Source organism: Oncorhynchus gorbuscha, linkage group LG19, assembly GCF_021184085.1.
Source record: "Oncorhynchus gorbuscha isolate QuinsamMale2020 ecotype Even-year linkage group LG19, OgorEven_v1.0, whole genome shotgun sequence".
Classification (NCBI taxonomy): Eukaryota; Metazoa; Chordata; class Actinopteri; order Salmoniformes; family Salmonidae; genus Oncorhynchus; species Oncorhynchus gorbuscha.
In genome coordinates this window covers 50,658-66,910 of record NC_060191.1, presented here as the reverse complement: position 1 = coordinate 66,910, position 16,253 = coordinate 50,658, and the positions used below count along the sequence as shown (strand labels likewise).

The window sequence follows — 16,253 nt, the reverse complement described above, 5'->3', positions numbered from 1 at the left end:
TCATAGACAGAGCTATGGATGCAAGGACTTACCATCCATGATATCAACATGATAGTTTAAACCATGTTTTGAGGCTATACACTGTTTACATTTATATTGTTTACAAACAATGGAGTAAAACAAGGTTACATCTTAGGTTATGATGGGGTACTACAGTTGAACTAAGCTCCTGAGGCATTTATAAGTTAGATTCTTCAAGAATCACTGGATACATGTTTGTATGTATTAATTAAGGATTCTAGCTTTAAATTACCGTGTATTTATATAAACAAATTATAATAATTTGTGGGGAATACAAGAAGTGTTACATAGAAAAATGTAAAATTGGTGGAGCACTGTGGATATCAATATCCCTGTGAGCCTCCCAAGCCCATGTTGCCCAGGGTTAAAAACAGACATTTTAGATTCAAAATATTACATTGTATTGTATTACACCGTCTACACTTATTCAACGGGTTGCATGGCCTAAATTCGTTGTTGTTGATAGAAATATTCGTTAAAAAAAAACAAATAATAACATATTTTTGAAAGACTTGCTTTACCTGGGGGTACGTCCAGTACCTCCGCAGACCCCCACTTTGAGAACCCCTGCTTTACACCAATTACTGTTAGATCTGGGGAGTAAATCTTTAACTTTATCGACATCTAGTGGCTAAATGTAGTTTTGTTTTTCCGATGAACGCCCCATTTAATTTCATTTTATTGATCAATTATGATGTCTCAAATGACACTCCAGCTCATGTAGTACACTGCTTTTGAGGTGACTGGTCTAAATATTTGTCATTTGAATTGTGCAGTATTTGGATGAAAGTAATACCAGAAGGCTAAAACATGATTGGTGATAAAATACTGTCTGAATTTAAAACGGTCCTAGAAGCAGTAAGAGGTAGGAATATATTATTCGCGGCTACCAAAAGCCTGCCACTAATACCCTCAAAAAAGATTCGTTTAACTGCCGCAAATACTGCGTCCAAAATAACACCGTTTTTTTTACTGCAGTAATTTAGCAGTGTTTTCGGCAATTACTGCGTCCAACATTGCATAGTTACAGCAATTTCAAAACTGCAATATTTTTGGTATCCTCATGTGCTGACATGGCTACGCTCGTTGTTATAGTTTCGACGGGTGTGTGCGCAGTGGTGTAGGCTGATTGGTGGTAGTGCTTGTGCTCCCTATCACTCAGAAGTTATGTAGCGAGCTAAGGTGACAACAATGCCTGCCATAGACGTTTTCCATTTACCTCGAATGTTAAAAATCACAGGGTAAGAACACTTAAAGCCTTTCAAAGCGAGTAATTATGGCTAGCCACAGCAGTCAACTAGCTAGTTGTTTAGCTTTCTAGCACATTCACTCATTTGTTTGTAAACATTTATCAAACCAGCTACCCCACATGTTCTTTTCAAACTGTCAACAGAGTAGCTAGGAGGCACCAATATATTCCAAGTCTAAAAACCACTTGAGGTCAAATACATCCGATTACAGATTTGTATCTGACATTAAACCATTTGAAATATCCGATTCCATGTGCTTTTTACTCGTTCAAACTGCAGGGAAAGGAACAGATTCAAATCGGATATGAAATAGGATTTGAGTCACTTCAAACTGCCAATGTAAACACGGTTTTACTAATCCCAATCCAACTAATTTAATTCCACCTGTCATTTGCGGGTTATTCTAGGACTGTTCGCTGTATCAGTGGTCTGATGGTGTTAGGCGACAACTGAGCATCGTGTGACCAACCACCAACCCTGTTACTCTGTTCCAGTCGTTGTTTGGCCAATGAAATTGCTTCTTTTAGGGAGGTCACACACGGTGGCGGTAATGTTATGGAGTTTTTCCCTTCAAGTCTATCAGGTTGAAAAACATAGGCCTCATAGTAATTGGCAACTAAGAAGCTGGAGTGTTGGGCCAAACATTCAGATAACGAACAACATCATTTTATACTTCTGCATGAGAACAAGTAAAACTATAGCAAGATGGTGGTTCTCAAAATCCGAGACCAGGTAAGTGATCCGTCTTGTCAAAACGAAGGTAGCTAACGTTAGCTAGCAAGCTAGTGAAATTGCTAGCACGTTCTCAACAGCAGAATGTGCAGGCAGGGCCACACTGATGTAATGATGGATAACTAATTAGCTAAATGATGGTATTTGTGAGATGTAACGTTCAACTAAACTCTATAAGTGCGTACTCGAGGTCATAGGTGTTCGTGTAGATCAGTAAACAAGTTTATCTAACGTTGGCTAATTAGCGCACTGTACCCATCTAGCTAGCTTAGCCATATGGTAGCTAGCTATGCCTATGGTAAACTAGCTGGAAACGCAATTTACTAGCTAGCTAGCTAAACTGGATCTGCGTGAAGCTAGCCACAATAGTGGAATTTGCTATTCGCCTTCAAAATAAATGTCCCCCATTGAAAGTGATGCAAATGTATACAAATGATAATGCTAAAAAAAGGTCGGAATGTTATATAAGTTCAACAAAAGACAATTTGAGCAAAGTAAAAATCTGTTAATTGTACTGTGGATGTATTCGAGTTTAGAATAGCATTGGGGGCATACCTACTGTATATGTACTGTACAGCCTAATGTATGGATGTTGCACCCATGAAATAGGTTGTCTACTTTGTTACACTCACAGAACTCAAGTATTAGTGTCTTAACCCTTATTGTGGGATTATAAAACTGTGCAAAATTAGCCACAATCTTTCAACCTATGTTACGTATTGGAAATGCATAGTTACACTTATTGTGGGACTTTGAACCTGGCGTGAAAGGAGCCAAATGTAAGTATAATGTGTAACGTATTCCTGTTTCAGACCAGGCCAGAAGAAGTTATGCAAAATACGGTCATATGTCTTGTTGACCCCAAGATGGCCTGCCATACAACCATCGTGAGTAGAGGTCACCCGATTATGATTTTTTTTTTATGCCGATACCGATTTATTGGAGGACCAACAAATCCGATACCGATTAATCGGCCTATTTTTTTAAACTATTTTTTTTATATATATATATATAATTGTAATAATGACAATTACAACAATACTGAATGAACAATAAACTTATTTTAACTTAATGTAATACATAATCATTTTAGTCTCAAATAAATAATGTAACATGTTCAATTTGGTTTAAATAATGCAAAAACAAAGTGCTGGAGAAGTAAAAGAAATACGGCCCTTAGTTCCTCGATTTTACCATATTAATGACCTGTCATTTCGAAAACAACGTTTATTCTTTCAGTGAAATATGGAACCGTTCTGTATTTTATCGAACGGGTGGCAACCCAAAGTCTAAATGTTGCTGTTACATTGCACAACCTTCAATGGTGGATACGAAAAACCAGTTTTCTGCCTATCTTTATCTTTGGGCACTGTAGAAAAGACTGAAAACTTGCAGTAGGAGGTGACTTCTCTGGATTGCTTTTTTTGCGTAGGAATAACTACTTGGTTCTTTGTTTGAAGGTACATTTCACTCCTTGACAAGTCACTAGAGACTCAAAGCACGAGGGTAGAACACATTTCAAACTTTGCTTGTGGTCATGTAGGTAGCAACCCTTTCGAGAAGGCACATCTTTAACTGCTTGAAAGGTGGCACAAGTCAGCTGTTCTGACCAAGATCAAACTCTGCTGAGGGTGCAGGATGGCCTGACGGGATTCGGAGTGCTTCCAGATCGCTCTCTTAATCTAATGGCATGCTCACTCTCCTTTCTTTGTGCTAGTCTGGCTGCACGCCCATCCCGTCTCTCCCGGTGCTCTATCTCCAACTCTGCTGTTCAAGCTCTAATTGTTGTTGCTTCAACCCCCCCCCCACACACACACACCTCATCAGCCTCTCCCCTCCGGAAGGATCTCCTACACCGAAGCAGTACTCATCAACTCCTCGACCACTGCTCTCGGAATTCCACAATGCTTTGAAATGACGAGGAGATTAGTCTTTATACATTTATCTAGCATCTACCATGTAGGGTTTTCCACATGCTTCCAACTTAAAGTACATGGCTTGTTTATTTTATTAGCCTGTGTGTTTATGCAACTTTCCAAATTATTCCCCCAATTTTATAACCCTTATCAAAACAACTGGAGTGCTGGGCCAGCAGCTCTTAAATAGCACCTGGGCCAGCACAAGTGAAACACCTTCCCACTAAAGAGATGGAAACCAGCACAGGTGTAACATGTACTGATGTCACCTCGTTATTCAATCGGTGCACCCTACGTGCTAAGGAGACGCACGTGCTAAAGTCCAACCTCAAAACAAATGGATAAACCAAAGCCTGTAACAATGTTCAGTTTGTTTAATAGGCTGAATGCTTAATTTGGATAATTTTGCACTGGTGTTGAGTTCCACAATAAGAGCTAAGATGCTAATATTTGTGTAAACTCTGCGTAGTTGTGTTCTGTGAGTGTCACTGATTAGGCTGATACCCAATTTCATGCATGCAACATTCATAGGTTAGGCTGTACAGTGCGTATAAGTATCCCCCCAATGCAATTCTGAAGTGTGAGATTTCAACAGATTTGTGTCAAATTAACATAGTCTTTTGTTAAATTACTATAACATTCAGACCTTGTTTAGCATTATTTAGTCCAAATATGGCATGATTCAACTATTTCTGTTTGAATCACTTTCAATGGAAGACTTTTATTTTGAAGGCAAACTGCAAATTTCCCTATTGTGGCTAATCCCTATTATGGCTAGCTTCACACAGGTTTAAACTGGTAGGTTAGCTACCAAGCTAAACCACGATTAATAGTGTGCCAGAGTTCCAGTTTGGTTAGCGAATATTAGCTATCCCAGGCAATGTATTATAGCTAGTGTTAGTTAGTTATAGCTACCAGCTAAATAATCCAATTGCCACTATTGTTGAAGGAGAGCTAGAGCTAGCTAGGGACCTAACTGCCTACAGTAGTACTGTGATGACACGCATCACCATCACTTTTCAACAACTTGAACTGAAGCCAAGGAATGCAAGCATGTTGAGCTGGGTAGTGGAGCTGGTTTTCAGTGTCACTGTGTATGCTGTATTGTTTCACCTACCTCAACATCACTACACAAATAGGCCTTTTTGGAACAATGTTTCCTTACATTGTGTTACTTGCGACTATGGTTCGTTATCAGGAAATGGCTGGCTATAGACCTTAGTGATTCTATCATGCAGGCTATAGACCTTAGTGATTCTATCCCACATTCACTACTGCACTTTCTCCAAAATTGTTACTTACATAGCCAAATTTTGTATCCTGAATTCACAGCAGCATTTTGCCTAATAAATCAGACTGATACCAGCTTTCTGGTGTACATTCTGAAATAAAGCACTTGGAAAGTTTCCTTACAAGCTAGAATGTTGAATAAAATTACATTTGAACCTACTCTACTTTTTGCTGTTGGTCCTGAGACAAAATATCCCCAGGACTGTATTATTTCCCTGACTCTGTAGAGCGCCGGAACTGCCTTTGAGATTTACATCACCTGGCCCAAGTTTGCTTAGTATGGATGCATTGCATGCGCGTACTTCCATCTTGTGGCAGCAGGTAGCCTAGTGGTTAGATCACTGGCTCAAACCCCTGAGCCGACTAGGTAACATTTAATCTGCTGATGTGCCCTTGAGCAGGGCACTTTGCCCTAATTGTTCGGGGTAAGAGCGTCTGCTAAATGACAAATGTTGTACCTGTGCCTTAGGTGATGAGCATACAAATTGTGACTGTCACACAGAGACCTGCGATTGGTAGTCGGTTTAATAATACTTTTCCTGTGGATATTCTGTCTAAAAAATAATACTAATAATTCACCAGCAGAAGGACAATCAGAGGACAACAGGCACAGTAAGTTCAAATGAAGTTTATTCAATATTCTGACTTGTAAAAAGGGACTGTTCGGTAGTTTTTGATTGTCAAAGGTCGAGACGAGAGTGGCCATTACACACTCTGACATGTTGAGGCTAAGCAGCTTTTGGTTAACTGGTACTTGCACCCTAAAAGATCCAGACATAGCTCTCCAGTCTACCTCTCCTATATCAGTGTATGCCCTGGGCCTGCTCTTGTCCAGCCTCATCTCATTTCTAGATCTAGGCCTAATTCATGCACGATAACTTTCCTGAGCTGTTGCTCTACACATCTCAATATTCTCTCATTGAGACAGTATAATATATGGAATGTTTTAAATGAATGTGAAAAGTAGTGTCACTGTGCTGTACTGCATCCATTGCTGTTGATAATACAAGGCCTTACATAGACTAGATGATCATGTTGTTTTGAATAGAAGACCATGGTCACTAAAATATTGGCATGTCATTTTTTTCCATTGGGTTATTGAATAGTTTTATAAAGGGGTCATGGTGGAGGGGTGGTAAAAGTGTATGTGTGATTTATTGACAGTTGGAGAATGAATAACGAAAGGCTCTACTGTGCCACACTTGTACTTATCATAGCCTGAATAGCTTGCTCTTATCACTACTGGACCGTCTTTATCACACCGGCAGTATATGCTGCATGAATGCTAGTAGCTAGGCTTTGTGTTTGCACATCGGTCCTGTGTGCTAGTCTTTGTGCTTTCAAGAGTGTACCAGAGTCTGTCTCAGAGTTATGTGTGCACACATGCTATACTTGAGACATATGTATGCGCATGTATCCCCTCATTGTGTTTGTCATAGATGATCATGTGACCAGACTCCAATGAGAGAGGCTCAGGAGTTGCCAAAGAGCTGTCTCCATGGTGACGGTATTAACTAGACTGGATTGTATGAGGTGGTGGTGCACTGCAGGGTCGGTTGTGCTGCTGGAGAGGCTTAGAAAACCTATTACACTGGATCAGGGATAGTTGTCCGTCGCCCTTCAGAGAGAAAGACAACGGGACATCTTTTTAAACAAAACATTTCTTGTAGCACAAGTGCTTACTTGTTACTACACTGGATCTTCTAACCTCAATTGTAGCCTGCATTTTTAATAGCAGAATGAGGGGGAGTGCCTGAAGCAAATTCTATTCAAAGCTTCTTTTCAATAGACATCAGGAACTGCCCTGCTAGTACAGCTGACTGTTTAGGGCTGTAAATGGCCATGTTTTCTTCTAACTATATTTAGCTGTCGCTCTCTAGCATCACATGGTTGACATTGAATTTGTGTATTCTGTAGTGTTGTTTTGAGAGGTCTTTCCAATCCTATCTACGGCGATACATTAACATGTTGATAAAGGCCCAAGCTATAGGACAACAGAATCATGTACCAGAACTAGGACTTGGCTCTGTGATCTTGCTCATTCAGAAGCCTAGAAATTAGAGGTCGACCGATTTATGATTTTTCAACGCCGATACCAATACCGATTTATTGGAGGACCAAAAAAAGGCGATACTGACTAATCGGACGATTTAAAAAAAAATGTTTTTATTTTAAATTTTAAATTACAAAATGGTAATAATGACAATTACAACAATACTGAATGAACACTTATTTTAACTTAATATAATACATCAATAAACATCTATTTAGCCTCAAATAAATAATGAAACGTGCTCAATTTGGTTTAAATAATGCAAAAACAAAGTGTTAGAGAAGTAAAAGTGCAATATGTGCCATGTAAAAAAGCTAACGTTTGAGTTCCCCGTTTGAGCTCAGAACATGAGAACTTATGAAAGGTGGTGGTTCCTTTTAACTTTCGAATCCGGAGGGGGGGGCTACGTCGTGGTTTCAACTTACTGTTTAGTGTTTGAATAGTAGAATACTTAAGGTGCAATTTCTAAATGCGGTTGTGCACCACCAGCTTTCTCTTATGTCAATCATTTAGTCACTCAATTAGCCCATGTCCGCTACCATTTTTATTTTAGTCTTGCCAGCTAACATATCTATCTAAACTTGTAGTATTCATGGTCAAATCCCGACCAGGCATGCAGGGCACGTGCCCAGGGGCCCTGACCTCCAGGGGGCCCCCATTGATTTTGTTAGTCACTCTGATATCATACTAATATAGCATAAGCCATTCAAAATGTGTAGAACTGCAGGAAATTAACTTTAAAAAAAAGGTTTTTAAAAATTCTCTGTCGTCAAAAGGGGGTGCACTCTAACCCAACCAAATCTTGCTTGGGGGCCCCAAAATGGACACATGTTCATGAGCATGGGTCCCAGGCTTGGGTCCTTGGGTCTCATTTGGGTCCCAGACTAAAACATTTAAGAACCCCTGATCTAGTCAGTTGACAACCTTTTTGTGTGAAAACAGAGAGTGTTATTGTCATGATGTGATTGGTACATACCACTAGCTACTAGCCACCACCAACATGGACAATGATGTGAGTCAAGTCAAACAATTACCAGATTTAGAAATGTGATCCTACAGTGTTTTCTGACATGTAGGAATGCATGAGACTGACTGGTGTTTTGTCTCAGATCTGATTTGAAACATCGCTGACTAAGCAAAGACTGAGACCAACAGTCAGTAGGCCTATTCAAACAAACGTGCATTGCAAGGGCATTGGAATGAGAGCGATGTAAATCTGAAGGCCATAGGTCTGCTCTACTGTATTTTGTCCCTCATATGTCAGTTCCTGAATCATTGTAAGTATGTATTGACAGGGGAGAATGGATGGAGCAGCCCATCAGGGTGTAGGCAGGCCCAGGGTTCGGTCTCAAATTGCACCCTATTCCCTATACAGTGCACTACTTTTGATGAGGACCCATAGGGTTTTGGTGCCATTTGGGATGCCATCTGTCTCAGAAGGCTGTGCAGGGCAGCGCTAGAGGGCTGCTGTGCTGATGGAGGAGGAGGAAGTGCATTCGCTAATTAGCTGGGCACTGGAACACATCAGATGTCCTGAGTGGTTTACTCATCATTTAGGCCCCGTCTCCTCCTCTCTGCAAGAAGAAAAACAAGGGCCCCAAACAGGCTGCATCCATTACAATGGTACTTCAACTTTATGGTATAGTAATGAATGGTACTTTATGGTATGCTGATTAATGGAGGTAAAGGATGTGAGGTATGGACCCCAGGAACAGGAATTCATGGCGTCAGCTAATGGGGATCTGAATAAAGATGAACGGTGCTGAAAGTACACATGCAGGCTGGAGCACAAAGCTAGTTGTCTGTCCTACTCAGAATACACTAGAAAACAATGGTGAGCCTACTGGTCATATCCTTTCTATTAATAAATAATAATAATAATATCATCAGTTACCGTCCATGCCTTTGTCTTTGCAACCGTCCCCCAGAGAGGTGGGAAGTGCTTGTCAGTATTAGCCAAGCAAAACTTAATGGAAAGTAAACAACCCTCTGAGTAGGCTAATTTCACCCAGTGATTTTGTCTGTTTACTTGTTGGCAGCGTGGATGAAGTCAGAGTTAAAGGGTTTGTGTACCTTCTGGCTCTCATGGGCAATCAGGCCCTCAGAGCCTCTGCGTCCCAAATGGCACTACATTTGTTGTGCACTGGTCAAAAGTAGTGCACGTACACTACTACATAGTTTGGGATGCAGCTCCTGGAAGTGCTCCCCTGCCCTCAGAGAGTGCTCCCTATCCTCCAGGTCAGTCAGTACCCCCTCCCTCCAGGTCAGTTAGTACTAGAGGTCGACCGATTTAATCGGAATGGCCGATTTTAATTAGTGCCGAAAGTTTTCATAACAATCGGAAATCTGTATTTTTGGGCGCCGATTTTAACCCAATTCTTTTTTTTTTACACCTTTATTTAATCTTTATTTAACTCGGCAAGTCAGTTAATAAGAACACATTCTTATTTTCAATGACTGCCTAGGAACAGTGGGTTAACTGCCTCGTTCAGGGGCAGAAAGAAAGATTTTCACCTTGTCAGCTCGGGGGATCCAATCTTGCAACCCTACAGTTAACTAGTCCAACGCAATAATGACCTGCCTCTCTCTCGTTGCACTCCACAAGGAGTGTTACGCGAATGCAGTAAGTTGCTAGCATTAAACTTATCTTATAAAAAAAACAATCAATCAAAATCACTAGTTAACTACACATGGTTGATGATATTACTAGTTTATCTAGCGTGTCCTGCGTTACATATAATCTGACTGCGCATTTAAGTATCTGACTGAGTGGTGGAAGGCAGAAGCAGGAGCGTAAACATTCATTCAAACAGCACTTTCAAGCGTTTTGCCAGCAGCTCTTCGTTGTGCGTCAAGCATTGTGCTGTTTATTACTTCAAGCCTATCAACTCCCAAGATGAGCCTCGTGTAACTCAAGTGAAATGGCTAGCTAGTTAGCGCGCGCTAATTGTCGTTGTGTTGCTGGTTCGAGCCCAGGTAGGGGCGAGGAGAGGGATGGAATCTATACTGTTACACTGGCAATACTAAAGTGCCTATAAGAACATACAATAGTCAAAGGTTAATTAAATACAAATGGTATAGAGGGGAATATTCCAATAACTACAACCTAAATCGTCTTACCTGGGAATATTGAAGACTCATGTTAAAAGGAACCACCAGCTTTCATATGTTCTCATGTTCTGAGCAAGGAACTGAAACGTTTGCTTTCTTACATTGCAATATGTGCTCTTTTACTTCTCCAACACTTTGTTTTTGCAATATTTAAACAATTGAACATGTTTCATTATTAACTTGAGGCTAAATTGATTTTATTGGTGTATTATATTAAGTTAAAATATGTGTTCATTCAGTATTGTTGTAATTGTCATTATTACAAATAAATAAAAAATTGGCTGATTTTTAATCGCCTTTTTTGGTCCCCCAATAATTGGTATCGGCGTTGAAAAATTCTAGTCGGTTGACCTCTAGTCAGTACCCCCTTCCCTCCAGGCCAGTCAGTACCCCTTCCCTCCAGGCCAGTCAGTACCCCTTCCCTCCAGGCCAGTCAGTACCCCTTCCCTCCAGGCCAGTCAGTACCCCTTCCCTCCAGGCCAGTCAGTACCCCTTCCCTCCAGGCCAGTCAGTACCCCTTCCCTCCAGGCCAGTCAGTACCCCTTCCCTCCAGGCCAGTCAGTAACCCTTCCCTCCAGGCCAGTCAGTAACCCTTCCCTCCAGGCCAGTCAGTAACCCTTCCCTCCAGGCCAGTCAGTAACCCTTCCCTCCAGGCCAGTCAGTAACCCTTCCCTCCAGGCCAGTCAGTAACCCTTCCCTCCAGGCCAGTCAGTAACCCTTCCCTCCAGGCCAGTCAGTAACCCTTCCCTCCAGGCCAGTCAGTAACCCTTCCCTCCAGGCCAGTCAGTAACCCTTCCCTCCAGGCCAGTCAGTAACCCTTCCCTCCAGGCCAGTCAGTAACCCTTCCCTCCAGGCCAGTCAGTAACCCTTCCCTCCAGGCCAGTCAGTAACCCTTCCCTCCAGGCCAGTCAGTAACCCTTCCCTCCAGGCCAGTCAGTAACCCTTCCCTCCAGGTTTGCAATGGAAAAACAAAACAGCCCCAATGGTCACCAGCAGTCACACGGCTCTGTGTTATGTTACACTGTATTGCAGATTGAGTGACGCTGCTGCCTTGGAGGTGAATGGGATATTATATTATCAGAGGATTTACCATAATGGATGAGCTGTACAATATCTGACTGCATGTTGATGTGTCAATCAATTCCCCCTCAGCTTTGGGCCTTTGTGATTTAGAGAGGAGCCCAGACACAGATTTACATACAAAACATGTAGTAGATTTATAGGATTTGTGTGCCCAGCAGCATGTATAGCAGCATGTATAGAAATGTCCCATTTCAGTAATAAAATGGGACATTTCAGTTTTTCACATTGTGTAATGTAGCGCTTTGGGGCTGTTTGTTGAATAGCCATTGATCCCTCTAGAAGGGAAGTGAGGACAGGAAACCAGGACTGTATGTGATTAGTCACCCTGTAAAAAAAATAGTAAGTCTTCTTCCTCTGCTTCTTCACCCAGTTGTGATGGGAAGCAGGGTCCTGGGTGGGAGGGGCATGTGTAAGACATTCAACAGAGCTCCTCCCCCCATCTACAGGAATGGCATGTTCTACTGAGTTAAAAAAATAAGGATAAATGCTGCTTTGTTTTAAGAATAGGACTTTAGCCTTCTGTACAAAGTGTGGAGATGGGTGGTGGGGGGGGTTGTTAATGGTTGACTGTAAATGAAGTCGCGTTGCCTGGTTTCATTTGTGAATTCCCTGCGAAGCTGCCACCCTCTTAGTGTGTGTGTGTGACCTTCTGGAAGTTGCTGCTCTCATCTCTGTTTTATAGAAGGAATTTTTGTTGGACACTAGGACTAGCGTGTTTTGTGAGTGAATGAGTCGTGTGTGTGTGTTGAGGAGGATGAGAGCTCTAGTTCTCTTGATACCATAGTTAGGTATTGGGCCAAAGGACTCCAGGTTAGCTGCCTTTGCACAGCCACAATGAGGTTGTCGCCATGGTTCTAGTAGTGACTGTATAGGCTCCATGTCTCACTATAGAGTTGAGATTTGAACCTACTTGGTTTTTATTCTTGGATTGTTCCTTTTGTGTTGGTTTTAGCTAAGCTGATTGAATAGTAACAGGTCTTTGAGAGGCACTGACTGTTCAAATCAATGAATGACACTGTCCCCTGTCTCTTTCTGTCCCCCCCCTCTCTTCCAGCCTGGCCTACTGAAAGCCATCTTCAATGTGGACCCAGATGAAGTGCGCTCCCTCATATTTCAGAAAGAGGATGTGAATGTTCAGGTAATCATCCCAGCTGTTTCCTACCATTATTCCCACCCTCCTGTCTGTCCTCTGGATAGTAACTCTTTTTTTTCTTCTTCATACTTATAACTGAAGTCATTTGTTGCCAAAATCCAGGGTAGCAAAATTCTAGAAACTTAAATGCCCAGGTTTTCCCAGAAATCTCGATATGAAGACTTCCTGAATCAGAATGGAATAAGTAGGAATTCCGGAACCCTCTGTCTAACCAGGATTTCAGGAAAAACCTGTGAATGTTGGTGAAGTTACTGGAATTTTGCAACCCTACTGAATGTTTTAGCCTGATCAGAACGGTTAACTCCTTTCATCAGCCGTAGGCACATTCTTCCTCGTTCTTATAGGCTGGAGCAGACTTGATTTGTCTCAAAATACGACCTTTTTAAAGAGCTGTAGCCTTTTAGCAGGGTTTCCTAAACTTGGTCTAGGGGCCCCCCTTGGGTGCACATGTCGTTTTTTGCCCAGGCACTATGCAGCTGATTCAAATAACCAACTCGGCATCAAGCTTTGATTATTTTAATCAGGACCAAGTTTGGGAAACCCTGTGTTCAAGTACGTACACTGCCGTTCAAAAGTTTGGGGTCACTTAGAAATGTCCATGTTATGTTTCACTATATTGGATCACTCCAATATATTGGTATCACTTCACGGCAGAGGGATACATCCGAGGTGAGGATTTACAGATTTACTCCAGTGTACACTTGTTTCACGGCTGGGGTGCGCCCCTATATATAGACCCCATGATACACATTTTCTCGGCGGACATCCGTATGGTTGATATACAAACTTTCTGAAGTTCGCTTGGTAGGTCACTGGTAAGTGTAATATCTTGGGGGGAAGTATACTCACTGGCTGTTTGCAGCCTGGAGCAGCTCTCAGAACCCTCTTCAGTGCTCTACTCGCTGCGTGTGGTTGATCTGTATCTTCCGCCCGTGGTTTGTCTTGCTGGTTTCCTTAGCGTTACACTACAACTCTGTGTGTATCCATTAATATATTGGTTGCTCTGGCTGCCACAAACAGTATTTTACTTACACAACTTGCTGACTGGCTTGTTCTGTGTGTTGTGAATTGCTTTAACCTTTCTAGCGCTAGTGGAACCCCTCGACAACATTGCTCTGAAAAGGCAGCGCGCAAAATTTCAAAATATTTTTTTGAAATATGTAACTTTCACACATTAACAAGTCTAATACAGCAAATGCAAGATAAACATCTTGTTAATCTACACATCGTGTCCGATTTAAAAAGTGCTTTACAGCTAAAGCACAACATATGATTGTTAGGTCAGAGCCAAGTCACAAAAACACACAGCCATTTTTCCAGCCAGAGATGGGAGTCACAAAAAGCAGAAATATAGATAAAATGAATCACTAACCTTTGATCTTCATCAGATGACACTCATAGGACATCATGTTACACAATACATGTATGTTTTGTTTGATAATGTGCATATTTGTATCCAAAAATCTCAGTTTACATTGGCGCATTACGTGCAGTAATGTTTTGATACCAAAACATCCAGTGATTTTGCAGAAATACTCATAATAAACATTGATAAAAGATACAAGTGTTATTCACAGAAATAAAGAGACTTCTCTGTCGGGAGCGCGCGTCATGAGACCAAGGCTCTCTGCCAGACTACTGACTCGGGTCTCATGAGCCCCTCCTTTATAGTAGAATCCTCAAACCAGTTTCTAAAGACGGCTGACATCTAGTGGAAGTGCAACCTCATCCAGATCTCAATGTGTATTCGGTTGGCCAAGCTTTGAAAAACTACAAACCTCCAATGTCCCACTTCCTGGTTGGATTTTTCTCAGGTTTTCGCCTGCCATATGAGTTCTGTTATACTTACAGACATCATTCAAACAGTTTTAAAAACTTCAGTGTTTTCTATCAAATACTAATAATAATATGCACATATTAGCATCTGGGACAGAGTAGGAGGCAGTTCCCCCTGGGCATGCTGTTTATCCAAAAGTGAAAATGCTACCCCCTATCCCAAAAAGGTTAACATGCCGTTCTCTGCTGATTACCCTACAGGGTTTTTTTTCTTGTTCTTTCCCCTGCAGAATGTAAGAGTATCGTGGTGGGCTTTCACTTCGTTGATACGTTAACTTTGGAGTTCCTTAACAGAGTTACTCCATATGGTGCTGTTTTGTTTTCTGCTTGCATATTAAACCAGCTAGGTAATATCGCAGTTGGTGTAAAAAAACAAAACGACCCATAAATCAATTCCATTACCTGGTTGCTGTTTTTTTTTGTCTGCCTGTTTTTTTGCAGAGGTACTAGGTATTTTATCAAATCAAAGTTTATTTGTCACGTGCCCTGAATACAACATTGAAATGCTTACTTACAAGCTCTAACCAATAGTGCAAAAAAGGTGTTAGGTGAACAATGGGTAGGTAAAGAAATAAAACAACAGTAAACAGACAGGATATATACAGTAGCGAGGCTATAAAAGTAGCGAGGCTACATACAGACACCGGTTAGTCAGACTGATTTGAGGTAGTATGTACATATGGTTACTATGCATATATGATGACCAGAGAGTAGCAGTAGCGTAAAAGAGGGGTTGGTGGGTGGGACACAATGCAGATAGCCCGGTTAGCCAATGTGCGGGAGCACTGGTTGGTCGGCCCAATTGAGGTAGTATGTACATGAATGTATAGTTAGTGACTGCATATATGATAAACAGAGAGTAACAGCAGCGTAAAAAGAGGGGTTGGTGGGGGGTACACAATGCAAATAGTCCAGGTAGCCTTTTGATTATCTGTTCAGGAGTCTTATGGCTTGTGGGGAAAAACTGTTGAGAAGTCTTTTTGTCCTAGCTCCGGTACCGCTTGCCATGCGGTAGTAGAGAGAACAGACTATGGCTGGGGTCTTTGACAATTTTTGGGGCCTTCCTCTGACACAGCCTGGTGTAGAGGTCCAGGATGGCAGGCAGCTTGGCCCCAGTGATGTAATGGGCCGGACGCACTACCCTCTGTAGTGCCTTGCGGTCAAAGGCTGAGCGATTGCCGTAGCAGGCAGTGATGCAACCAGTGTCAGCATGCTCTCGATGTTGCTACTGTAGAACCTTTTTGAGGATCTCAGGACCCATGCCAAATCTTTTTAGTTTCCTGAGGGGGAATAGGCTTTGTCGTGCCCTCTTCACAACTGTCTTGGTGTGTTTGGACCATTCTAGTTTGTTGTTGATGTGAACGCCAAGGAATTTGAAGTTCTCAACCTGCTCCACTACAGCCCCGTCGACGAGAATAGGGGCGTGCTCGGTTCTCCTTTTCCTGCAGTCCACAATCATCTCCTTAGCCTTGGTTACGTTGAGGGATAGGTTGTTATTCTGGCACCACCCGGCCAGGTCTCTGACTTCCTCCCTATAGGCTGTCTTGTCATTGTCGGTTATCAGGCCTACCACTGTTGTGTCGTTCCTATTCCTCGAAGCGGGTCACGATATAAGCTCTCCCTGGGTGTCAGACCCCTGCTCCGTGGCCTTGCTGGCTTGGCTGAGCTTATGGCTTCCCTTTGATAGGTGTGATGGTGACATCCTCCCTGGAGATCCGCATTCCTTGTGCATTGCCTGGGTTTGAGCCACACGGAGAGGGCGGTGGAGTGCCTTACTGGATGCCTGTTTTGTGTGGTGTTCTCAGAGC

The 16,253-nt window shown here is 42.1% G+C and overlaps 1 protein-coding gene across 4 annotated transcripts in view; it reads left to right on the top strand.

Moving 5' to 3' along the window:
* Nucleotides 1–1,238: 1,238 nt before the first annotated feature.
* LOC124005221 (serine/threonine-protein phosphatase 6 regulatory ankyrin repeat subunit A) overlaps nucleotides 1,239–16,253 on the top strand; it is a 40,457-nt gene continuing 25,442 nt past the window's right edge. Inside the window, exons 1-3 of one of the 4 annotated variants that reach the window (XM_046314262.1) lie at nucleotides 1,711–2,003; nucleotides 2,816–2,890; nucleotides 12,511–12,594. In XM_046314262.1, the coding sequence (XP_046170218.1) occupies nucleotides 1,977–2,003; nucleotides 2,816–2,890; nucleotides 12,511–12,594 (186 nt within the window). In that variant the 5' untranslated portion in view covers nucleotides 1,711–1,976. Of the gene's footprint in view, nucleotides 1,263–1,710; nucleotides 2,004–2,815; nucleotides 2,891–12,510; nucleotides 12,595–16,253 lie in introns of those variants that run through there. The other 3 variants (XM_046314261.1, XM_046314264.1, XM_046314263.1) reach the window with 3 other exon arrangements.